This window comes from Mercenaria mercenaria, chromosome 2 (genome assembly GCF_021730395.1).
Source record: "Mercenaria mercenaria strain notata chromosome 2, MADL_Memer_1, whole genome shotgun sequence".
NCBI classification, from domain to species: Eukaryota; Metazoa; Mollusca; class Bivalvia; order Venerida; family Veneridae; genus Mercenaria; species Mercenaria mercenaria.
In genome coordinates this window covers 70,411,573-70,439,282 of record NC_069362.1, presented here as the reverse complement: position 1 = coordinate 70,439,282, position 27,710 = coordinate 70,411,573, and the positions used below count along the sequence as shown (strand labels likewise).

At 35.1% G+C, this 27,710-nt stretch overlaps 1 protein-coding gene across 2 annotated transcripts in view; it reads left to right on the top strand.

The window, feature by feature from the left end:
- The window catches only part of LOC123564244 (BAI1-associated protein 3-like), a 408,668-nt gene that overhangs the window by 143,663 nt on the left and 237,295 nt on the right, over positions 1-27,710 (top strand). For both annotated transcript variants that reach the window (XM_045357655.2, XM_045357656.2), the window contains one exon: positions 9,614-9,791. In XM_045357655.2, coding sequence (XP_045213590.2) covers positions 9,616-9,791 — 176 coding nt within the window. In that variant the 5' untranslated portion in view covers positions 9,614-9,615. The remainder of the gene's footprint in view (positions 1-9,613; positions 9,792-27,710) is intronic.

Here is a 27,710-nt window from a genome sequence, read left to right as displayed (position 1 = left end):
GTTTACGTTGATATTTATGCAACACTTTGCTTGATTGGAGGAGATGTTGACGAAATTGGTGACGATTTTGGTAATCAATTGATGATATGGTGGTGATTATAATGATAATGATATTGTTGATGATAATGACGAATGAGAAAGATTTGATCACCGTTACTGTTATAATCACTAAACCGACATAAGATATAAAATAAAGAAATAAAGAACACACTTTTTTGCCAGAGCATACAAGGAAGTTCATGGTAATTATAGTTTTTTTACAAAAAATAAATATCTCTCCAAGAATAACAAGGCCGATCAAAATCTGCACTGTCCGCCATTCAGTCAGTATGATTTTTGGTAAGCACCCCTTTTAACAGTTGATGGTACTGTCCAAATTGAAAGATGGACAAGTTCATTATTTAAGGGACGAACGTTACATTAAGCAACCATTCTAGCGAATAGTCTCATATGTCTCAGAATCTGACAACTATCAATCCTATTGTTATTTACCCTTTCACAATAACGGCTGATGCATTTATAATACATGAACTAAGAAAACATTTCATAGTGAGAAGGAAAAAGTGGTGGTGTTTGCTTAAACTGGAAAATTTTATTAGTACTATACTTACAGTTGATCTCAGCAGAGCATCCAGTCTTCAAATGAATTTATCTTCAACATTGTCTGACAATACCATTGATATTACCAACTTCATTTACAGTAAAGTCATTACAAGTACTGTAGTTGATGTAAGCCCCAGGAAATCATTTACATTATGTACGTCTTAGAAGTGAAGTATTTACCGTCAGAAGTATTTGAGCCGTGCCATGAGAAAACCAACATAGTGGGTATGCGACCAGCATGGATCCAGACCAGCCTGCGCATCCGCGCAGTCTGGTCAGGATCCATGCTGTTCGCTAATAGTTTCTCCAATTCCAATAGGCTTTAAAAGCGAACAGCATGGAGCCTGACCAGACTGCGCGGATGCGCAGGCTGGTCTGGATCCATTCTGGTCGCATACCCACTATGTTGGTTTTCCCATGGCACGGCTCATTTTTTATGTCTGAGAGTTCAATTTATAGACTCGTCTGTCGATTAAGGAATGATTTACCTTACCTTATTTAGGTAAGGATTTAACCACTTTATACTGAATAACACTATCTAAATCACGGACCGTTCCATGATTAAAAGTACAAAAACATCGCTGACCTTGAAACCGACCTATAGCAGGCTGGTAGTTTCATTGACGTAAACCATTCACTTCCATTTTAAATTTGTTTGCCTTTGTTTACATCAGTCATGATTAACTGAATATAGCAGGTCTACCATCAACACAATTAAAGGCAAAGATCAAACAATAATATTCTTTCAGGTGACGTATGACGTTTTATGAACGAGTTCCTCTTAAATATTTCAATGTAAGATCAAAATATATTTCACCGAGTAAATACTATATGCAATATTTTCACAAGTGGCTTAGCCACTCATGAAAATGTTAGTAATGGTGTTCACGATGAGCTAAACTGTTTTTAATGATTATAAAGTTTTTTATACACGGTGGGTAAAGGCTAGTCTGGCTACCGACTAGATAATCTTCTCTTTTTTTTAGAAAAAATAATTCTTTTATATATTCTTACTTCATCAGTTTTGGCTCTGATTATCTAGTCTGGTAAACTCTGGTCAGAGCTTGTGACCGATATCGCATGATAAACCGTTAGCTGACCGATCACAAGTACGACAAACTGCAATAAATTTTTCCTGTGGATAGAGATCTTAATCAGCATTTAGTTAACAGGTGGTGAGCACATGAGCTGAGGTTTAATTTTGTGTTTCAGTTTAATCTGGCTAGTTTTAATCATACACCAAAAAATCGAAAGGTCTGATCGTATTGCCCTTAGTCTTCAATTATAATCATGTTAAAACAATAATTCCTAAATAAAAACATATGAATAGTCTTCTTATTGGTTAGATTAATAAATACGTATAAACTATTTAGAAGTGCAGTATGTTATTTGAAACCAGTAAGTCTTATCTAATAGCACAGTGCATAATAAGAAAAGAAGTCAATTACCCTTCCATAAACAACAGTTTGACCCACAGGATTGTAAGAACATATAATAAGTAAATATATTCATCAGTGTATCCTCAGCAGCAAGTATTTCATTGCCGAAAGTGCAAAAAATTATAAAAGAATGATATCTAAGAATGATGTTAAACAGATATTGAATAATGTTGAACAGAATAATAAACTGATATTCAGTTAAAGTAGGACATAGGCAGAATGAATATTTTAACTAGTATAGCAAACGGATTAGATGTTGCAAAACTTGCACATTTGTTGCTGTGATAATTTTGATTTTTTAATAAATGAAGAATAATTTTTTGTACGAGAATAGAGGCAGTCATATGTGTGTGACAAAATAGGCATCAATTTATCAGATTTTAACGGCAGTTTTTAATTCTGCACGTAGGTGTAAAGCCCTAATATTCCATCGAAGCTTAAGTTGAAATTAGCTGAAGATAGTATTAGTGATTTAGAAACCTTATATAATCAAGTTATAGTTCACATTTCAAGACTGAAAAATCTTTTCACATATCAGTAACTGTTATCATACTTACTATTTCGTTTTAATGATGCAATGGTATAAATTTACATATTGTTACAACTGCTGTTGCTAGTAGCTGCTGCCCTGTGCACATGCGGTTTCAAAACATAACTCAGGTTGAAATAAAATATTTTTATACAGAAAGAGTTAAATGAAGTAACTTCTTTACAGAAAATAAGTATACCATATAAAATTGAAAAAAGTATGTGCAATATACTACACATGCATTTTATGATGTGTTTTGAATATTGTGTTAAAATTGGGAGCAGTTTCACTTTTTCCCACATTATACATGATTTCTGCTTTGTAGAAGGTGTTAATTCTATTCTTAAAACTCCTTCTACCGGATATTCTGAACCATTGTAGATTACAATCCGCATTTCCTTATTTTAACAATTAAAACATGAATTATTATATAGAATCAATCATCTGTACAACATTTTGTTTTAATAAATCATTCAATTTCAAAAACAGAATACATAATATATAAAAAGTATAAACAACACCATTAATCCACTATGTATCAATTATTCATTTGGTATTTTTCCTAGTTCAATAATTTTTACCAAAGTGCTCCCTGTAATCTACATCTAATAGTTTGACCTGAGATAAAGGTCGATCTCCAGGATTCAGGAGATGCTCAATCCGCATTTGCACAGACAGTATGTTTTGAGAAGAGAAGGGACATAATTATACAAAATTTGAATAGCCTCGGGAGTTATCTCCTATGAACAAAACATACGGTCTGAACACACGAATTCCTACGTGGTTCATTGGTCAAGACGGTAGGAAGTGTTTTATTTCCGAGTCAACACGAGTTCGATTTCCGACTCAGACATGATTTTTTCTTTGATTAAGCATTTTTAAAATGGTTTAGAAACAAAAAGCCGTATTCCAATGCTCATTATTACATTTAACTTTTTTTTTAGCTAAAAGCTGGAACCCAGTCCCCTTTATTTTGTTAACACTCTATAGACATGTGCTAACTAAATCTAACATGATAGGCTAGCTATTATAGTTGGATTGTTTAAGAAAATACTGATGGAACGGCAGTCTTAGTACGTGGTTTTGTATTTGTTTTTGTATAGAATTCTGAGCAAAAGACATGCTTTCCTATATAAAAATTGCATCAAATACTAAAAATATAAAATATACAGAGAGTATGAAATTGATACAGCTAAATGATCCTCAGTTCAATTCATAATAATGTTTTTTTAGCCTTGTGGAAATCGCAATCTTGAAATAACATTATACCGACATCATTTTTCATCACTGTCATTAAATATTTTACCTGCATTTTGAAATATTGTCGAGATAATAATGGTAAGGATCTAAGGCTTTATCCTATTTCGCACCAAGTCTTATTCGGTAATGCATCTATGGTGAAGATTAGAAACAAGTTTGTATATATAAGGTGATAGAACCAGATAACAAGAATGACTGAAACAATCTTTTATTCTAAATATTTTGAAAACCTAGATGACGAAGACTGTTACCTAATCTTTTTCAAACATCTGTCCAAAACACAAATCAGACAACAAATGTCGAAGAGTAATTGTGTTCGAATATAAACATTTACTTAAGTTGAACAAATTTAGTTCCAGCTATAGAACTGAAACGTCCGATACTAAATCTCATGTTGAAACCTAGATCAAAGCCAGTACCTAATACATACATGAAACTTGAAGTTTATTGAAGAAATTGATTTTCTGATGTGGGTTACTTACAACTAGCATCATTTTTGCGGCATATCGTATTTCCTTTTTGTGAAATACATCATGGAGGTACAGTTCTGTACCATATCGTACTTTTTTATTCGAACGTGACGGTACTAGCTTCTTAACATGGTCAAATTGACCTCAATTATTTTGCAAGATGTATGATTGTACAGGACTATATATCTCTATGCTGTATAAACTTAAAGGGGTGCGAACTTGGCATAGTCGAATACAATTAACGGTCAGCTGAGATATAACCTCTAGCTATACAGATTGTCAAAACTATTATGACAGAAACGTGTGTTTTTAATTGCTTTGAATTGCTAAGCAGGGATCGAACTGTTACAGATTGTCAAGCATCGGCGGTTGCTTTTTAATACCTTTCTGTCTTTACCGTCAGTAAATTATTTGAATAATAAGAAGTAAACTTTTATCATAATGGAATTGTACATATGCGAGCTGCAAACACAATTTGCAATCGTTTGGTTACTGTTTTCCCATATAATGACAATATGCATATTATAAGAATTCATTGAAGTCTGTCAAGTGAAGATGAATCCATGGTAGCATCTGTATGACAGAACCAGTTAGCAATTTATCCTGTTCTTATTACCATATCGGTGATCCGTCGTCACTTATCTAAATACTACTTTTTGTAGTTTTCTCTGAGCGCTGAGAACCTGAGGGAATCCATGGCTCTGAGGAAATTTATTTCACATGTATCTTCCAGGATTGATAATTGCAATATCACTAGTCCATGAATAAACAAACAAATGTTGTTTCTTAGTGGAGGTCATTTGCACATATTCAAGCTACACTAAAGTAACTTTATATTACATTCAGTTTCATCTGTATTTCTATTTAACTATGAAAAACAAATGATCTACGAATTTGTAATTTGTTATAATGAATGCCGATCCACATATTCTTTCTAATAAGTTTTGATACTGGTCGCCGCACAGCATAAAAACGCCTGCATATGAATACTCGTATGTGTATTCATCATATAATGAGAAAATGTAATATATAACTGACCCCTTGCTTTGCATTCTAAATATTGAACATTCCAGTTACTTAAGGACATAATTTTTTTTATCAAACAATGATTTGCCATACAGCTGTATGTTATAGAGAGCATATTACTTTTTCTTCAATACACGTCGAATTTTCGGCTTTCAAAAATGATACATAATAAAAATTCAGTATTTCCCTGCAAGAAAACTGTTATCAATCTGACAATCTTGAAACGTTTTGTTAAATCGTAAACGTGCAATAAAAGAGAGAATGTTTCAATTCCAAATACTTTTTTCATTTACAACGATGGATTTTAGTTCTCTGGGGGAAATATCAATATGAGAAAGTGACGACTTACATTCTAACAGAAAAGTAAAACAATAAATCTGATTAGTTTTTTGAAAATATTGAACGTACCTAAGTAATAGAAGACTCTGTTCAATTGAGTGTTTTTCAGAGGTAGTGAAATGTGTAACTCGTGATGCTTGGTAGACAGCCACAAACCGGCGACAGTCTAAGGTTTGATTGGTCTCAATCGTTCGCATAAAATGGTTACTGTATGAAATATCAATCTGACTTAAGTACTTGATCTTCTAAACGAAGATCTGAAAACGACCCATTCACATTCGTCTTCTGTATATTTTGGATTTCCAGTATTGCTATTTTTATTTTATCCAATCAGACGACTTGTTCGAATGTCAAAGAGTAAGAAAAATGTGCAATCATTTCCAGGGCTCGAACCCGGGACCCCTATCTTACAAAGCGAGTGGCCTACCGACTGAGCTAACCGGCTATTTGATACATTATGATATAAGAATTGTAAATATCAAAAGTCAAGGCTACAGGTAGATTTGCAAGATGTTGTAAGTTAGGCTCTGATTGGTTAGCGAAAGGGTCGTCAGAACGAGGCAATGAATAGGTCGTTCTCAGATCCTATGCGTAGCGTTATAGGATATGTACTTTAGTCAGATTGTATGAAATATATAGATAATGCGAAGTAAATCGAAACTAAATTTCCGTTTTCCTGGACAATAAAAGACTTTGTAAGGATTTGGAGACACAAATTCCCATGGGCAATTCATTTGATGAATAGTTTGCAAATGCAATATATTTTAAGACAAATGTGATGTAAAGTTTTCTTGATAAACTGCGACAAAATGTAAGAGATACACTTACAAATTAAAAAGCAGAACAAAACAGATAAGGGCAAAAAGTTTTTCAAAGTAATTGAAAAAACGATATAAAAATACCGAAATACTGCAAATAAAAACACATAAACAGTGCTCATAGAAGGTTAAATGCAGTTCAAATTGTCTTGAAAAGACTGTGTTTATATTATTAGATGGGTGAATATTCTATCACATTGCATTTGTGTTAATTAATACCTTCCAGAATTTAAATCAGACTTCAGACACACTGATGTTATACTCTGATAGAGGACGCAGATGTTTTGTTTGAATCTTCTGTTGCCTGGTCATACACTTACAGTTAGCCGTTTGTTGCTTTTATTCAAAATGTCTTGCGCGAGACATTTGTGAATTGCTATCTTCTGTTAGAATTTGTTATATATATCCTAATTTTGGGTCAGTCGTTAAGTTCTTAAGTTCAGTAGAACATTTTTCGGCCAGGCTATAAGGGTTGATATAGTGATAGCAGTTTTGTTTTCATTGCTTTCTGTGGAATAAGCAGTTTGCAAATTGAGTACAAACCAACCTATCGCAGTTAGCCTAAAGAGACTCTTTGAAAATGAAAGTTGTTTTCTGTGGACGGTAAGGCGAGGGGTACACAAGACCAAAATGGAAATAAGGGGTTTCACATTCCCCCTTTTTTGTGTCATCCTGGGTATATGAATACATGTCCTGGTACATTTTTTTCTGCAGTTATTGGTATTCTAAGTTAGTAATGATTCTTAATTGTCTTTCAATATGTTTAATTCCTAGTCATTTTATGTGTGATATTTGAACTTTGTTTTAATTTGTGTTGTACCATTCCATGTGTTTTATATACTGAAATAAATCAGTCAATGTACTATATGACGTGTTTCAGCATAGGTTGCAGTTGCCAGGTATTGAATGTTACGTTAAATACTAATCTAAAGCAGGCTAGGTAAAAATTCAGTAAAGACGTTTCTTTAAGATAGTCTAAATCAAAACTAAGATTTCTGTAAGAAATGGGTATAGTTATTATTAATTTGGCCCGGAAGTTCTTTACAGTATGACTGTCTGTATTTGTCCCATTTCCCTTTTCTTTCATGTGAGTGCGAATATTGTTCAGTTTTATGTTATACCCACATTTCTATTCTGGACTGGACAGTAGTGTAATAAACGATACAAAAAGCTTACCTTGTATTATTTAAAATCGTCATGTAGGATATGAAGTAGCTGATAAGTGAATAACGCGCCTCCACCATCCAGTCACCTTATCAAAGGTACTTACTTATCCAAGGAGACGTACTTATTTCGATTGTTTTAAAAGGTATCTAGATACGGGTACACTCCACTCGTTGTGTAATATCTCTCCCAGCCGAGTCTTACAGTTTGATTTGCTCAATGCTTCTTTGTACTTTTTTGTTAAAATATCTTGGCAGTTTCATGAATAAGTTTTATTGTAAAATGGGTTAAAAAAATTTATCAAAAGAGGATACAATGCGAAAATCGTGAAGCACAGTGAATGTTTAGTGATTGACCCCTCTACAATTAATTGCTACGCTTTCCTATTTGGTGGTGCGATGACTAATAAAGTGTAAGCCTCCATGATGCTTTTCTGCTAAATCCTACAACGGACGGAGGGAGTTGATTTTTGTCTTACAGTTTTCTTAGTCGTGCCCTTAAAAGTTAGTCTCTTGTTGCTCTGACTTCAGACAAGTTGTTGAGTACATTGGTGTTATCATACCTTAAATTTACCTTAATTTTATGTTTTGCTTTATTTATCTATTTTAACACTAATGTTAGAGCCTTTCTCAGCGGGGATTTTATTTACATTGTGTTGTTGTTGAAAATAGGGTAAGTGCGAGGTTGGCATGCCCTAAACGCGTTTAAACCCCCAGTTTCCTTTGTATATGTTACTGACCGTTCCAAGGCGGTGTTCCTATTTTCAACTGGTTGTTTTGTCTGTCTTGTATTGTCTGCTGCGTATGTTTTCTTGTTTGTTGTAAGCGATTTTTCCTCCTCCTCACTCCCCCTATTTATTACCCCCTCCTTTCCCTTGCATTTACGCTACTCTCTGCATCCCCTCCCCCCTTTACTTTGAGTAAGTTTTCGTGGCTCCCTTTTGTTGGCAGCCGGAATCCTAAGACGGTACACGATTGTTTTTTCCTACTTGTGTGGGTGCGTTTGTATGCTTGTGAGTCTATAACGGTGCCCTACTGTTTTCTTATGTTTGCTTGTTCGTTTCTCTATGTTATTCAGTTGATGGTGGTTGTGTTTTATCTTTGGTACATGAGTGTCTGCGCTATTGTGGTTAACGTTGTAGTGTGACTGTTATTAAAGAACATGGCATTCCCTTTGTATATTCGTCCTTGTTCAACTTCCCCTTCGGGTTCCCCCATCCCCCCGCCCCGGCCCCATTTTGCCCCTTACCATTTCCTCCCCCTCCATCTATATTTAGCATAAAATAATATGTACTTGTTGGATGTTTGAAGCAACCCGTCTGAAATATTTTTCCATTACAGCTTCTTTTTGTTGTAGGCCTACTATGCAAATACGTGGCTCTGAGGCTGTGTTTTTAGTGCTCTGTGCTTCCGAGAAATCTACCCTTACCTATTATTTTTTATTATGAGGGAAATAATAAGTCTTCTCATCTATTAACACTCGGTATTGAGTAGTGCCTCTTTATGGTAAAATAAGGGAAATAACTTACCAGCAGAACAATTTATTGTTTAGAAAGAGTATATTCTCTTGCATTCAGTCGTCATCCACAGAACTTGTACATACTTTTAGTGACTTTTTCATTAGCTAAACTGTAAACCTCAGGAATGACAATATCGCGCATAGTGTGATTCGGAAGCAGAGCATTGAAATGTATTAAACTGACTTAATGATATAGTTCCTGCTGAAAGAAACCTACAATAAGTACTGATTATATCCTGTGAATTTGATCCTTCTGGTATCTGGTATTCGTCGTGTGTTATTCTACTTTATCATATAATTATGTATTACAAAAGACATTTGTTCACTTGTGCTGTTATGCTTCCCATCCTGCCCAGCCACTCGACACATTTAATATCTATTTTTATACATTTCAAAGTACATACAAGGACTAAGACTTAGTAAATAATATTTCTGTTGACATTTCAGGAATGGCAGCGGCAAACCAGCTTCAACTTCCGGCGCAAAAGGGACGTCATCGTCCCCGCCAGCATCATGGACAAAATGGCGGAGTCAGTAAAGGTTCTGCTGGCCGAGTTTTAAATATTCCGAGCTCCGGAAATGGCAGCAAGTACAATCCATTACCAGATGAGCATCAAAATCTTAAGTAGGTGGTTGCTTCCTTTATATACACGTGTACCAAACTCGTACATAATGTTAGTGCATGTAACAAGAAAATACAATATATCAAAGTGTTCACCTAAAAGAAAATGCAAAGTGTATACTTTCTCTGCCAGAAAAATACTATCTTAAATACCAATATTCAGTCAATTGTGTGGAAAAAATACTTTTCTTAAATAAAGTAACATAAATGTAGGAAACATAGCTTAAAATACTTACGAAACATTTCTCATATGTACAGAATAGAAGAAATATGTAATATACCTGATTCAACAGCATTTTATTATGTCAGAATATAAAGAAACCAAACAATAAGACACTAAGAATGTGAAATCACTTTATTAATCTCCGAGGACTTAATTATCATAGAAAAATGCTACATTATGACGTCATTGTTTCTAAATGCATACTTTTTCAGTTAGAGATATTTTATGTCGCCTCTTATTTAAGAAAACAATTACAGCTGATACTAAATATGTATGTCTGGCCAATAAATGTCCTTGTGATATTGCCTTTTATTACAACTACGGAAATAAGAAAAAAACTCACTTGACAGTTGTTTCAGTCGTCTCATGCCAAACTTTTAGGGAAGAGTGAAGGAATGATACTTAAAATTAAATGATAATAAGAGAATATTGAGATGAAGTAATTGTATTGAAAAAAGAGATGAATTGATTTAAGAAAAAAGGATAAGCCTTCAAGATTCATTGTACTGTTTTGAAAGAATGGGATTTATATACACGATATATTAATAAATACTTATTAATCTAACTGCAGTGACAAAATATTTGTAGCACTAGTAGCAGAACATGCCCATTCTCACAAAAATGATTAATATATATATTATAAAATTGAATTTTGACTTTAAAATATTGTTAGTTTGTATGGTGATTAATAGTATTGGTTGAAACGGCGTTCTTGAAACTTAAATATATGACGTATAGGGTATATTTAACATAAGCCCAAGTTCAATTTTCTACTATGATTACTGACCGTTTCAAGACGGTGTCGTTACTTTCAGCTTGCTTTTTGCTCATTTCGTTATATCTGGCATGTGTACGTTATTTTGTATGTTTAAGTGGTTACACCAATTGATTTTACTAAAACCATGAATTAATTTTTATCACACTGCACTCCGTATGTTTTATCTTTCCGTTGTCTGGGTATGCTTCCAGATATTCAATTGTTAGTTTTTATTTTGTAACTGTATTCGATGTTCCTATGTCCTTATCCATGCGCTCTGAATATTATGAAAAAAATGACTCTTTTAACCTGTTACAGTCCGTTCTTACTTAAAGGTTGAAACGTTTGCACTTAACTCCACATGGGGATAGAAATAGCAAAACAAACTGATACATAGAAAAAGAACGGAAAAAATCAATTTCCCACATAAAACTAATTTTAAAAGGGTGTGTATGTAATATATTGTATAATGCGTCTGTTCCTGTGGGATGGAAAACCAATTTATGTGTAACGAAGTCATAGTTTCGAAACTGCCTTGAGAAATAAATATCTATAGTACGAATATGTTGATATGTAATAATCTGTTGAAGGGGAAATGTTTTGTGTTATAGCTTCAGTGAGATAATTCTTTATCTTGTGACATTTGCTTTTTTCTTTGACCTTTTGTCACAATTTAAACAACTGAGTGAGTGAAAATGCACTCAGGCCTAAAAACTCTGTTTCCGGTAACATGCTAAAAAAATCAGGGTACGTAGGTCGGAAAATTGTTTTGATTTTTTTTTTTTTTTTTTTATTAAATGAGACTTTTCGGAAATTAGTTTTGTGTTTGAAATGGAAACAAATAAGGGGAAACAAATAATATGCCTTTAGATCATCATTTAGTTGATATCTTACATCACTGATCATGTTTAAAGCACTAAAATTTAGGTTAAGTCGGGATACCGGAAACAAACAAGTTTTTTACGCCTCACCCAAAATACACCTCCTGCACATGACGGCAAGACACAACATTTCAGATAAAGAGAAACGCGTTATACAAAATACACTGTATGCCTTCTAAAAATGCAAATGAGCTCAAAATAAACGCTAAATCAATATTTACTTTGTGAAAAAATTTGCAGGCTATCTTCACTAATAATATTTTTAAATAACTTCAAAATTATCCTCAAACCATGGGAAAAGCTAAATCCGCAAAAAAATGAGGTTCCTTCATTTTTGTTATGATTTATAGAGACACACAGAGATATGTTGCAGATTCCAGCTGGAAGAACCATAAGGAAATATGAAACACACATTGACGGTTTAGTTTAATATTCAGTGCCGTTGTTGCATTGACATTTACATCAAAACTGCACATCCCCGAGAGAGTAATCCCGGTGGTTTCATCTAAGGAGTGTGTCGATGGCATTTGAAACTAATTCAGTTATGGTAGCGTTTCGCTTTTAAATGACAAATCGCAGGTTGTTGTTAATTAAGAAAAGCTACGCAGAGAGAATTGTTTTGTTTTTCTTTTATTTTGGTATTTGTGTTTGTTTTAATGAAGTAATATTGATTATTCTAGCTTAAATTTTGACCGCTGATACTTTGTATAGAAATCACATCCCAACTAAGTTAGCATACTATTTATCAGTATAAGAGTGAATGCATTTTCTAATATTGTTTAACATTATACAAAAATAATGATTTAGTTGTATTAAAATTCTACAACGTTTCCAGTGATATTCAGTTTTTACCAGTCTCTTCAATTTTTTACGATGACACAAATATGGTATCAGTGGAGATGATTTGGTCGCCCAAAGAGTTACTGGATTGCCATGTGTAACCTGTAGTAGTAACCTATACATCAATTCATATGTACAATAACGTTATTGCAGTTGAATCTGTACGTACTATGGTCATATGATATAACTAGCCCAAAGTTTTGGTGAAATCTTACAACATGTTCATTTCTACCAAATTTGACACAGAATATATATATGACACTGAAATATGATAATGTGTGTGAAAATAAAAGTTAGATGTTGGCAAAGATGCAAGAAGTATGTACATGTTCTGCATTATTTCAAAAGCGTTGCAACAGTTTACTACCTTCTGCAAAATATTTCTGGTTATTTATAAGAATGTCTTGCAAAAATCTTATGTCAATAAGTTTGTACCACTAGTCATTTTCGGACAACTCATTTTTATACATTTTTGTGAGAAATTGTTTTTCGCCTAAAATGTGTGGGTTTGTCCCTTAAAGTACCTGTTAATCTTCAAAGTGTCTTTGGCTAGTGTAGTGCTATATTTGATATTTAGATTTTAGTTACAACACAGTTTCGATATAAAATCACTTCGTTTTCGTCATATATATTTTCTTTTGTCCATTTGGTCAGCATTTCATTAATATACCTCCACTTTACTACCAAATCAGATTTGTATGATTGCGTAAGGTAATAAAAGTATAAAAAAAAAGTCTGCTACAAATCACCCGCACTTGACATTTATGATTATTTTCAATCACTGGTTTTGATTGCCACTGATCATCAAACAGTGAGAATGAGTCTTTGACGCGAAAACTGTATAGTACCGTTTACATCGTAACTCGTCGATCAAATACATAGCCCATTAACAACTTCCATTGATTACATTTTAAGCTGATAAAACTATTCAATCATAAATTCGGACAATAAACACTTGGTTTGACTATCAAACTGTACATGATACCGCTATTTGAAAACGCAATATTTTTGTACCATACCGTTTTATTCTTTTCAGTTTAGGAATCACAAACTGATGTACATGAAAATACTAGAAATTGTATAGACTGGCTTAGAATAGCTGTGTGTATTATATACCTCGTAACTGTGTCTAATCCTCTAGGAAAAAAAGTCAATTTATATCGTTCAATTCAGTTTTAACACTAAAATTGTATGATGTAACGTAAATATTGTTTCGTGACTTTACTGTCTAATATACGTTCTTAAATAGCAAAGAGATAATGAAAAGTCTGTGTGGAATTCGATTTTTTTTTTCGTTCTACTTTTATTCTTAAAAGACAACACGCAATTTGATAGACTATTGACAGTATAATTCCATCTCAACAGTCGCATATATTCTACTCATGTACTTGCTACGCTCCTAGTGTAGTTGAACAAAAGCAATATGGCGGCAGCAATATTAGCTATAGTTATACTGCCATTTATACTTTTCTTTGGCTGATCTCGCAGCAGAAAATAAAAGGCTGTATACATAAAGCAAACTCTGTGTTCGAGGCGAGCACTGACTTAAAGATAGTTCTAAAAGTTCGGTTTAAAAGTTTTCTTCATTGTAGAATTTGATTAAACCCAGATTGTGCCTGGAAATCCGGTTCTCTGGTAACTGTTTTCTGGTATATCGGCAGAGTCTCCTTCCCGCCTGAACAACTACCCTCGAGCCGGATGATCTCATCCGCACCTACAGCCGGTAAACATTTCTTTATTTTTTGCAAAAATATATATTTCTACAATTCATCAGTTACAAACATGTAGTTCTCTATTTCCAGAAAAGATAACTAAGCGGTATTTCAGGTATAACGGTGTCGCCGTCACATATGAATCTACGGGATCAATCAGCGGCATTGGGATTCCCATTTGACTGCACAACTTAACTTAGCTTACAGAATGTACGTTTTGTATATACCTATCTTAAGATAAGACAACGTTGACACTAATCCAAGTAGTATTCAGACTTTGCTTGTATTTATTACATTGACAGATCCCCTACTTCTGGTAACGTTAGAAATATCAATTTATTACTTGTAATAAATGCACAATAGATGTTTCCCCTGATATTTGCTATATTGACACTTTCTATCTTTTCTGTCTGGTCTCGGCTCCCATTCCTTTTCCTTTGCTAGCCTATTTTAAAAAGATATCGTGTCTGTTTCTTATTATTTATCGTTTGTCTAGTCAATTTAGACAAAACGCGTTTTTATTCTCAACATTATCTACACTTGGAGACACTAAGTCAACTTAAGAACTCCCTTGACACAAATATTTACCTTAATGCCATCATTCTTGGGTTTTCTGTACAAAAATGTATTACAAATATGTTGCAAAAACTTACAAGATTATAAATCCTCAAAACTATTACGAAGAGCGTCGGGAATAATTATGACAATATTGGCGCCAGTTATTAATGAATTATCAATGAACATTAAATTGAAAATTTACAGACTTTCTGTACAGGCGGAGGTCAATGTAGATTTAATAAAATCCGCATAGGAGAGTTTATAAAATCCTTACATGATCGATACAGTTTAATTATTTTTTCTCTAAAAACTGTATCTATAAAAAAAAAACGTATCCAAGTTTGTGAATACAAGAAACGAATAATTGTCAAGTATTGCTTTGTCAGTGTTTGAATGTCCACGTTATGTGGGTTGTAGTTGTGGAGGCTTCGTTTTTGGAATGTGGTTCTTCTTGTTGAAAAGACAGTGAATACGTATATACAAGGAAGTTACTTAAACAGAATAAAATACTTCCTGAAACATCCTGGAAATATTTGTGTACGACAAGCTTTCAAAATTTATGATTTTTGTGAAATACCGTCTGATACTTCCAAAAGCTATTGCTATGATTCTTAAAAATAAACAAACGCACAAGTTACACGCAATTCAATGCACTCACGGTTATCGACAATAATTGAACTGACGCTGAGTTCACTGAAAGGGGGTAAACAGAGGGAGAAGCCAGTAAGCACGTGGGTAAGGGCAGTGCGTTTGAAATTGCTAAATGATACAGCAAAAACATACATGGATTAGATTGCATCCTTTATGCTACAAAAAGAGGTTATTATGGAAGAAACAAGACGCAGATATCAGATGTCAGTCTGCGCCGTAATACATATGCGTCAATGACAAAGCATTTCAAAAATAAAAATCATGTATCAACAGCACGTGAATTGCCTTGTTTGTACATAACTTTTCTCTCGTTAATACATGGGCGGATCCAGTGAAAAAGTAGTTTTATGCAAAAATGTACCTTTGTACTTTGAATACGAACCTAACAAGTCCTCTAATCAAAGTTATTACTGATTACACCTCTCATGTTTGAAATGATTCCGATACTATGTGCTACAAAGTTTAGTCGAATTACATCACCGTATTGGTCTGATCCCATTTTTCATAAAAATACTCATACCTAAACGAAATTCATCTATAGAGAATCTAACATATAATTATTTACTTTTCAAAAATATTAGTAGTTCTTCAATCTATTACAACTTTTAAAAAATGTTGCCTTTGTAGAAATATGAAGAGACGCAATGTAAGTAAAATATGATGGCATCATTCAAAATTATTAGATTTGCGGAAAAACTATGAATAAAAAATATTCAAAACACTTAAAAATGTAATGTCAGCAATTTCATTGATACAATGCTATGTCCAATGGTGATATACTACACTCCTGTGTTTACCTTTTATGGCAACTTTAGCAGATAAATCTTATTAAAGGCAATTATTGTGCACAGTCAGATTTATGTTACGGTTTCCTCTTTCGTAAACGAGTCATTATTTACCATACAATAACACATAAATTTAACAAAATTGGTTCAGTGTTATTTGCAGTAAAATATTTCGGCTGTTGTTAACTGATTAGCACGGTTATTATATTAGAACGAATGCTGCTACGTCAAATAGAATAAATGGAAGTGATTTCCAGAGGGTATTATTAACTGAGTTGCAAATGCAGTGGAACCTGTCTAATCCGAACATGCTCGGACCAGAAAAAAAGTTCGGATTAGATGGGTTTTTAGATTAGAAAGGTTTCTATTCAGAACGATAAATCAGGCTATTTGTTATACAAGATGTGTAGATTCATCTTTTTGTGAAAAGACAAATAAAAAATAGTTAAATCGTAAGCATTATGTAGATTACTTTAGTGTCTGTAAATTTCATGTTTATTTAACTTCGCAATATCACTTGAAAACATTTTTACTTGTCTGGTTATTGTAATGGTCCAATTTAGTTCCCCATTTAGTGAATCAATTTGCTGCTTTAATGAACAAATTCCACAAAAATGTGTGAGGAAGATACAGATTAATAAGGATCTATTACATTGTTAGTACTTATTGCACATATGTCTATTCTTACAAATTTCTGTTGAAATAAACTACTTAGTCTTGCTTCTTTCAAACCTGTGCTAATTGCACGCATCTGCAAAGCAAAAATCTGACATGACTTTTGGTTTATACCAGTGTTGGGGACTATTGCTGTTGACACTTTTATAAAGAGTAATAGTTTAGAATATAAACAGACTCAAAAATGACAGAAGTGAGCAAGATTAATATCAGAGACATTGACTAAGGTTCGGATTAGAAGGGTAGAATTTAATGTAATTAGATATAAAATTTACAAAAGTTTGTTCGGTTTTCGGAGTAGAGAGGTTTCGAATTACAAGGGTATTTTACAATAGAGAATGAATAAGAAAAATTGGGACCAAATAATTCGTTCAGTCTAGAAAGGTTTTCGGATTAGAGGGGTTCGGATTAGGGAGGTTCCACTGTGCCTATTTAGCCCTGAACACATTTTGTCAAATATACATGAGAGTTTCTGCTGTGCGATGTTTACTAAACATTTGCTATTTGAAATACTGTTTTCATCAATTTTCTGTTTGCTCCAATTTAGTTCCGTTTTGAACAACTTTAGATGCTTAGTAACCTTATCATTATGTCTAAGTATAACTTCTGTGTAACATTTAAATTCAGATACTCTCTGGTCTTTATATAATATACAAGTGAAGTATCTATCGATATTTATTTATTCCAATCATTGGTGTTATCCCTACAGAATCTAGACGGCTTCATAGAATGATGTTATAAGATATTAAGATATTAAAGATATAAATATAGAAATAATGTTATTGTTTAATAATGAATGAAAATCCAACAGACAAATATACTGATAAAGTGCAGGTGATCATCATTTCGCACATAAATTCGTAATGTCGTGTAATTAGGGCCAATACATGTGAGTATCAGGACAATTGTAACGCACATGTGTATCAAAACAGAAAAAGTGGAAACTTCAAGTCAATAAAACGTTTTTATTTGTAATAACGCTAGATTTTGTTGTTTTTTTTTTATCGTTACCAGAGAATGGTTTGTATTAGAGTGATCTTATTCAATGGGAGCTTTTAATGTCAGGCTCAACACAAATATTTGGGAAAGATGACTTGTATAAATCTTTAAAAATAGTATAATTGAGCCGCGCCATGAGAAAACCAGCATAGTGCGTTTGCGACCAGCATGGATCCAGACCAGCCAGCGCATCCACGCAGTCTGGTCAGGATCCATGCTGTTCGCTTTTAAAGCCTATTGCAATTAGAGAAACCGTTAGCGAGGGAGTTGATTGTGAAGGCCAGCAGGCTACAACAACAGCGATCCGGATTCGAATCCCGGTCGCGGCTGATATACCTCGGTATATCAATGATTAATATTTTACACAAATTGGTACTGTTTCCGGCAGTATCGACCTGTATGCTGGGGAGGTAAATATGTCACCTTGCGAAATAAGTTGTCCCATCAATTCCATTAGGAGACTTTCGTCGACAATCTACGCTAAACAAGAAACCTTGTTACCATATATACAGGATGGTTCTTAATGGCCTTAGTTTCCATTTCTATGTAATTAGGTTATTAAGAAGCTCCCTTGAATATAGTTAGATTTTAATACATTGGTATCATGCCAAATGTCTGTATATATCTGTTGAATGTTGGATATTATAGATTGCTGCACGAAAGAAGTCATGTAAAAACAAGATAAATCAAGCAGCATTGATAACCGATAAGAGTTTGAGATATAATCAAGTTAGGCAGAATGACATTGACGCTTAGTCAAAATAAAGAAACATTTAACAGTTCAGGAGTTCCACAGGGAATTATGTCGGTATACTTTATAATTTACTTCATTGACTAATTCAGTTCTGAAAGCATTTTGACAGATATATACAGAAAACATATCACCAAATAGGAGAAACGGAAAGTATAGAATGAAAGCATTAGCCAGTAATTTTATTCCATTAAATGAATGTTAGAAGTGTAACATGTTTTTGTTGTGTTTGCTGCAAAGCGCAGTTGCTGTAAAATTTCATTCGATTCTACAACTCTCACATATATTTATAACCACACAATACTCTATATATCAAACACGGCAACGTCTTTTGCTCTCAGATTTTCCTTTATTTAAAAATAGTGATTGGGCTGTTTTGTTTTGAGTTCCATCTTCTAGCCTGTTTCATCCTAGGCGGTGCCTCACTATGTTCCTTTATTTGTTCGTTTTGTGCTCGCGTGTTTGCTTTGTGTGTGAGTGTATGTGTGTTGCGTGCACGTCCGCGGCTGGGTTGTGGTTTGAGGAGGCTGCGTTTTTGGAACGTGGCTTTCCCTGTTGGATATTTATTCTTGTAATACACATTTCTGGTTTGACATTATTAAGTTTGACATGTTTCTTACCGTATAATGAGTAGTTTTACCTGCTACTAATTTTTACTATTTTTTACGACCAAATCAGATTCGTAAATATTGGCCTCGTATAAATTTGCCGTGTAAAGTCAAGTAAACCGGTATCCGTGTAAAAGGAAATCATGTATTTTTACCTCAAATCCGTAAACTTTTACAGCAGTAAAAATAACTCGCTATACGGTATATCTGCCAAATATATAAAAGCAGTCCCATCAAAACGTACATTTGCAACCCTTTTCCACACATATGCAGTAAGAAATAAAAAAAAAAAACATGGCAGTGCTACGACTTAAAGGCTTTTACCAGGACATGATAAGACCAATAGACTTTCTGAAAATGAAATTTTTCAACAGTCAAATTATCCGGGTAAATTTGCTTCTATGTGCCTGATATTTAAAAACAAACAAATTTTATAGATAATATCATAGATTTCACTTTGTTTTGTTTGTTTGTTTGTGTTGGGTTTAACGCCGTTTTTCAACAGTATTTCAGTCATGTAACGGCGGGCAGTTAACATAGTAACCAGTGTTCCTGGATTCTGTACCAGTACAAACCAGTTCTCCGCAAGTAACTGCCAACTTCCCCACATGAATCAGAGGTGGAGGACGAATGATTTCAGACACAATGTCGTTTATCAAATCGTCACGGAGAACATACGCCCTGCCCGAGGATCGAACTCACGAACCCGCGATCCGTAGACCAACGCTCTACCTACTGTGCTAAGCGGGCGGGTTGATTTCACTTTGTATCAAATTATCTAATGAAAACTATTTAACTTCGCATACATGTTTTGGTAACATATTTACAGTTTTCCACACAGTCTTAGTGCTGTGATCATGTTCTAATTAATACGTTCCTAAAATATATATACAGTATTAGTGTATCCTATTTACGTAGGCTGTAGAGACACTTCCTTCCTGACAATCTGCGTGATGTCCTGGAAAAGTTAATTGCTTTTGTAACTAGCAACTTGATAACCGCATTGAGCTTTATATTACGATGCTATAAGCTGGAATAAAGTCAGTGTTCCTCAATGTTCCATGTATATATGAGAGAGGTTCTTGATACTAAGTTTTTGTGTATTGTAACAGAACTTCGGCATCCGTTTAAAATTTACCAAGTAAAATTGACCTTGTACTCTATTATTTGCAATTTTTTGCTTATTGGCTGTATGTGTACTTGCGTACACGTCCAAAATAGGATAACACCAGTATACAGTAACACTTACCATACATTTCTTTGAATACCCTAAACACGAACAGTATGCACATACTGCTATCCAACGGAATGGGGGAATGGGGAAAGGCAGTATTCTGGAATATCTTAGGACTGTTCTTAATAAAAGCTGGTAAAGTGATAAATATCTACAACTGTGGATAGCAAGTCTTTGTTCTTTTCCATTTTGGATAATCCCAATTGTGCTAGGTACCAGAGCAGGACAGTGGTCTATGTTCTTCCTTTGACAACAGAAGTTTTCAGAATACAAAAATCTGCCCAAAATAGATTTGTCAGTACCTCATGATGACTCCGAAAATTCACTAAATAATATTAAATTGATATTTATTACTTTTATGTTTTCAGTAAGAATCTAGTTGAAAATGTGCTGATTATAAGTTTGTCATGTTCTTCCGCCATTACAAATTCTTCACAGCAGGTGTGAGGACATTGAAAAGTGTTGTAAATAATTGTACAGATGTAGCCTAAACCCGAACTTTAAAATTTATTTATACATGAAATGCTCTAGTCCATTAAACTGCATAACATTGAAAGTTCAAAAAGAATTCTACTGAAGAAAAACAAGTTAGCAATTTAACTGTACATGTACATGATTATTTCCTGATAAATAAAACCAGAACGCCTCTTTCCACGTAGCGGCAAATCTGTACATCTGGCAAAAACATGCAACCATTACCTTCCCTTTTAAATTTAAATGTTAAAGCTGCAACAGCATTTATTTTAACTTGTTTATTACATGTATAAAAATTTATTAATAGTATCAGCTTTGTATTTATATACATGCATGCCAGCTACAAGAAGATCTTGAAATGTAGTTCGGCATGGTAATGCACAACATATCGATTTAAAAAACAACTTGTCGTTTAGTCGCATATACTTGTTTTTTCTTAAAACATTACTCCAAGGGTCAACTAAGTATGATCACTCCTGGCAAAGACGGCGTGACATTCCAGTATGGTAGAACTATAAGTCTTGGCATTGTGATCACGGCTACAAGCAGACACCGGCGCTTGTATGACTGAATAAAAATGTTGAAAAAAGACGTTAAACCTGAACACACTCGTTCACACTTTGAATAATAGGTTTTCATTAAAAGGTATCTCAGAATCTTCGAAAGTCATTTTACTTGTAGTGCAAACAAACTTACAGAAAATTTCAGGAAAATTTAATGTATTAAAAAACGTTATTAAAATATAAGTTTGACTCAGAATTTTACGGACATATGTTTGAAAACTTTTCTGATATTGTACCCCACCCATTTTTTTGGAGGGGGAGCGCTGGGAAGGGGGTCACTTAAGAGTTGTTCTTGTCCGTCCGTCTGTCCGTCCGTCAGAATTTGTGTCGTGCATATATCTCAAAAAGTATTTGATCCAGTGTCATCAAACGTCACATGATTGTTGCAAGTATAGTTATGCACCTGATGTTGTATTTGGGGTGTCACATAGCCAGACCAAATTTATGGCCCTTGACGTAGTCTTAAAATATGCTTAAAATTTCCAAAGTTTGTGTCTCATGTCTCTCAAAAAGTATTTGACCCAGGATTACGAAACATTACAGGAATATTATTCAGCATGTGAGGTTATGTACCTGGGGTTATGTTAGAAATTTCACTCAGCCAGACCAGAGTTATGACCCTTGACTTAGTCAAAAATATGTATAAATTGGCATAAAAGTTTGTGCCGCACATGTCGCAAAATGTATTTGACTTATGGTCATGAAACATTATAAGAATATTATTCAGCATGTGAAGTTATGCACCTAGGATTCTGTTCCAGATTTATGATACGAAAATATGTATACAGGACATACATGTTTTCGTCTCATGTATTTCAAAAAGTATTTGACTTAGCGTCATAAAAAATTAGTAGCTTTTTATACAGCAGATGAATTGTTGGATTCCTCTCATCAAGACAAGAGTCATAGTCCTTGAATTTGAGTAAAAATACACATAAAATGATTAAAGATTTGTGCTACATATATCTAAAAAATATTTCACATAGAGTCATGAAACATGCAGGAATGTTATCCAGTATTTGAATTTGTGCATGTTTTTTTTTATTTCACTTTGCAAGACTAGAGTTATGGCCATTTACTTAGTCAAAAAATAAAAATTTTGTTCCATGTATTTCAAAATGTATTTGACATACATAAGAGGATACTTAGAGCATGTGAAATTGTGCACCTGATGTTGTCTTAGGGATTTTACTCAGCTAGACCAGAGTTACGGTCCTTCACTTAGTGCTTGAAAGTTTGTGTTGCATATACATGTATCTTGAAAACTATTTCACACAGAATCATGAAAGTACAGGGACGGGTGTTGGGGCACCTGTATCCTGTGGACACACATCTAGTTTCCTTTCAGTACATACAGAGTGTGAAGCTACCTGTAAGAGCTAATATTGATATTGTTATTACGTTTCACAGAAATACATAAATATCAACTTCATCTATATGCTAGGGCTTCCCACTAGAGTTAATACAGAAGACAATGTGTTTTCTTACCTTAAAAGACCAGCTGGCTTACGGAAAATGGGTGGTTCTACCCAGGTACACGCCCGTGGTGAAATAATGCATGGAGGGGCACCTGGGGTCTTCCTCCATCATCAAAGCTGGAAAGTCGCCATATGACCTACACTTGTGTCGTGATAACGTTAACGTTGCCGCCAATTTATGTATACGTCGGACGTCAGATATTGACGTCATGTTGTTGAGTTGTTTATGCAGAATTGAATAAAGGATCGAACTGTTAAGACGCGTAGTACTCTATCTTACAGAAATTCCATTATCGTATGCACATTTTTCTGGTGCCGTGACCAAACAACAAAGATGAATTTACAGAAACATATAGCACAGAGAAATGCTCAGAAGAATGTTATAGACTATTATTTAGCGAGAATAGAAGACGCCAAAAGCGCCGAGAACATTTCACTGATCGATTTCAACGGAATATTTGAAAAACTCGCGTTAAAAGTGAAACAAATGGAAGAAATGAACGAGAAGATTGCAAATCTTACGGACAGCGAAGAAATTAACGAAGAAATTATACAAACCGAAAAGTATATGTTGGACTTAGACCTTAAAATGAGACACCTTAGTGACTTTAGAGATAAACAGATTCGTACAGATGTACAACAACCGCAGTTTTTCCCCACTGATGGTCAGTCAACTCTTCATGTGGAGTCGCAGCAGACATTTTCCTCTGAATTTTCGCAGTCCACAACTGACAGATCGTCACAGAGCACTTCCGGTTTTCAACAAGCACAGTTGAATGTAAATGCACATCCTTTCGTCAGTCAGAATGTAAGTAACAATTCATTTCAATTTCATAGACTGCCAAGTTGTCTCTACCAAAATTTAACGGTGATATTCTTAAATGGCAAGGTTTCTGGGATTCCTTTGAATCAACCATTCACCTGAATACCAATCTCACAGACGTACAGAAGTTTACATATTTACAGTCTCAGCTAGAGGGCGTTGCAGCACGTACTATAGACGGTTTTGCCTTAACAAATTCCAATTATTTGAGAGCCATTAGTTTACTTAGAGAGAGGTTCGGACAACAGCATAAGATTGTACATACCACCATGCAGGCCTTGATACAACTACCGGCGCCATTGAACACGCTTAGCAGTTTACAAGCGTTCCATGACAAAATGGAAACGTACATTCGAGGGTTAGAATCAATGGGGCAGAATCAAGAAAGTTACGGAAGCCTGTTAGTGCCAATAATTTTAGACAAAATGCCACAAGAGGTCAGAAAAAATCTTGCACGAGAACACGGCGACAATGACTGGAAGTTAGAAGAACTTAGGAGTGCCCTGAGGAAAGAAGCCCGGATACTTGAAGTCGGAATTCAAAGCTATACACCGGAAATAAACGATTTCATACCGACATCGTCTTTTTACACTGGAGCGTTATCAAAGCAAAGAAGAAAGCAAAATAAAGACAAAACAGAGATAGATTTCAATACAAACAGAAAAAATAAATCAAATGATATCATTTGTGCATTCTGTGAAGAATCACATAAATCTATTGACTGTACAAGGTTTCCTGATACGCTGTTAAGAATGCAGAAAGTGAAAGAAAAACAATTGTGCTTTAATTGTTTAAGAAAACACCGGGTCATAAACTGCACGTCACAAAGAAGATGTCTGGTCTGTAAAAAGAAACATCATACTAGCATATGTAACAACAAGAGTAAAGAACACAACAGTGGCGGGAATGTTCCGGATGTACAGCCATCAAAACCGGAAACGGCAGTTCTACATTCATCTACCCAAGAAACTTCCCATGGTGTTTTACTGAAAACAGCCATTAGCAAGGTGACTTCCGGTAACATAACAAGGGATACTCATATCCTGTTTGACGAAGGAGCACAGAAGTCATTTATCACCGAGACGCTAGCACAAGAATTGCAACTATCCACATCCGGTACAGAAACCTTACACTTAGCAACGTTTGGTAACCAAGAACAACAACTAAAACATGTTGATTCCGCAACGGTGTACCTCATTACAAACCAGAAAAAGAGAATACCGATCAATGTATTAATAGTGCCTACTATATCAGTACCTATTAGTACCAGTCTACACAACACAGCGTCCCATTTACCTTACCTGAGAGGACTGAACCTGGCACATCCGGTTAGCGGCGATGAGGTATTTACAATTTCTCTGCTGATAGGAGCTGACCATTACTGGGACGTCATTGAAGATCATATTATACGCGGATGTGGACCAACTGCAGTGAAGTCCAAGATCGGATATCTTTTGTCGGGACCTGTGAATGCATACTGCAACAATACTACTAGTAAGATGAACCACATATTTAACGTTATGACCACACGTGCACGAGATGAAAACGCTATAGAACGTTTCTGGTCGCTCGAGAGCATAGGTATCACTCCGTGCAAAGACGAGCATGAGAAGACGGATTACTTGGTGCAGTATCAGCAGACGTCAATTGAATTTACAGACGATAAGTACACTGCAGCCCTTCCATGGAAATTAGACCACGACCCACTTCCAACAAATTACAACATCACAAAGAAAAGAACGAGAGCACGATTCGCAGACTTAGCCAGGAACCTGATATGCTAAAGAAATATGGTGAAATTATATCAGAGCAAGAGAGACGGGGATTTATAGAAAAGATTAACGATGTTGCACAAACTTCAAATGCAGTCCACTATATTCCCCACCACCCTGTGCGAAAGGAATCATCTACCACTCCTATTCGTATCGTGTATGACTGTAGTTGTAAACAGTCATCTAGTCAACCTAGCCTGAACGACTGCCTGGAGTCTACAGCACCTGTGCTGAATGAATTAACGTCTATATTGATGCGATTTCGATTGAAAAAGTACGCTGTAACCACTGACATAGAAAAAGCTTTCCTACATGTGGGACTACAAGAAAAAGACAGGGATGTTACCCGGTTTTTGTGGCTCACTGATCCTAGTGATCCTAAATCTCAACTTTGCACATACCGATTCAAAGCAGTGTTGTTCGGCGCGACGTGCTCACCGTTCATTCTTAACGCCACTATTCTCAAACACCTGGAATTGAACAAAACAAACAAAGCAGCCGAGATTATAAAGAGAGATTTATATGTTGACAATATACTCTCTAGTTTTGAAGAAAAAAGAGATCTACTCACCTATTTCCGTGATGCACGTGATCTGATGAAATGTGCCAGTATGAACTTAAGATCGTGGTCTTCTAACAACTCCGAACTAAAAGCTATCGCCACACGAGAAGGAGTCATAGATAGAGATGAAGTAACCAAGGTACTAGGTATGTGCTGGAAACCGGAAACAGATTCCATGGCATACAGACATCACAAGATACCAAAGTTAGACTCTGTAACCAAGAGGGACATTCTAAGATATTCATCACGAATTTATGATCCACTAGGTCTGTTAAGCCCGGTAACAGTAAGGGCAAAATTACTTCTTCAGCAATTATGGAAAGATAAGTTTGATTGGGATGTACCGTTACCACTAGAGGTGCAAGATAAATGGAACAAGCTGGCTGAAGATCTGAACACAGTTACAGATACAGAGTTTTCCAGACAGTACATACGGCAGTCAAAGCATAAACAGACCATAAATAATTCAAGAACAAAAAGTACTCTCCATGTATTTGTCGATTCCAGTCTCAAATCATATGGAGCAGCAGTATACATAGTGAACGCAGATGGATCCAGATTGGTGATCGCGAAAAATCGGGTAGCTCCCGTGAAACCCATGACATTACCACAGCTCGAACTTATGGCCGCAGTAGTCGGCGCCAGATTAGTTCAACACGTACAAGAATCCTTGAACATTTCCGACGTCATCTGCTGGTCGATAGCCAGATTGTGCTTCATTGGTTATCAACATCTAAACCACTGAAACGGTTCGTGCAGAACAGAGTGATAGAAATACAAACACTTACTAAAAATTACCCATGGCACTATTGTCCAACATATGATAATCCTTCAGACCTTCTAACTCGTGGTATTCCTGCTGACCAGCTCTTACAGAACGACCTATGGAACAGTGGGCCGTCATGGATACAAAACCAGTCCAACTGGCCTGTTTGGAAACCAACAGAGAATGAAATGCAGACGACAACAAAAACGCAGACGACAGTTTCGGATATCTCGTTGCCCTCCGATGCCACAAAGATGAGCGTAGTATGCAGTATAAAGTGTAGCACAAATGAAGGCATCCATCAAGTAATCAACATAGAGAAATACAGCAAATACTTCAAACTGTTACGTGTAACTGCCTACTTATTACGATTCATAAGCAATTGCCGAAATACACAGACAAAACTTACCGATGAATTAACGACAGCAGAAATCGAAAGAGCAGAGATAAGGTGGCTAAAATGTTGCCAAGAAAGTACTTACCCAGATGAGATGTCCAGTTTGAAGTCCAATACCACCAAAAGATTACCACTTGTCAAACAATTGCGTTTATTCGTAGATAAAAGCGGTATTATTCGTTGTGAAGGACGTATACATAACGCGCCATTATCCGACGTCACCAAATTCCCTATTTGTTACCGAAGAGACATCCACTTACACGCCTGATTGTACTAGACACACATGAGAACCAGTTACATGCAGGAACGAACGCTACTGCTACCCAGTTAAGGCAGAAGTACTGGATCCCAGCTACCAGGCAGTGCGTAAAATCTATCCTCAGGAAATGTACAATATGCAGACGAGTACAAGG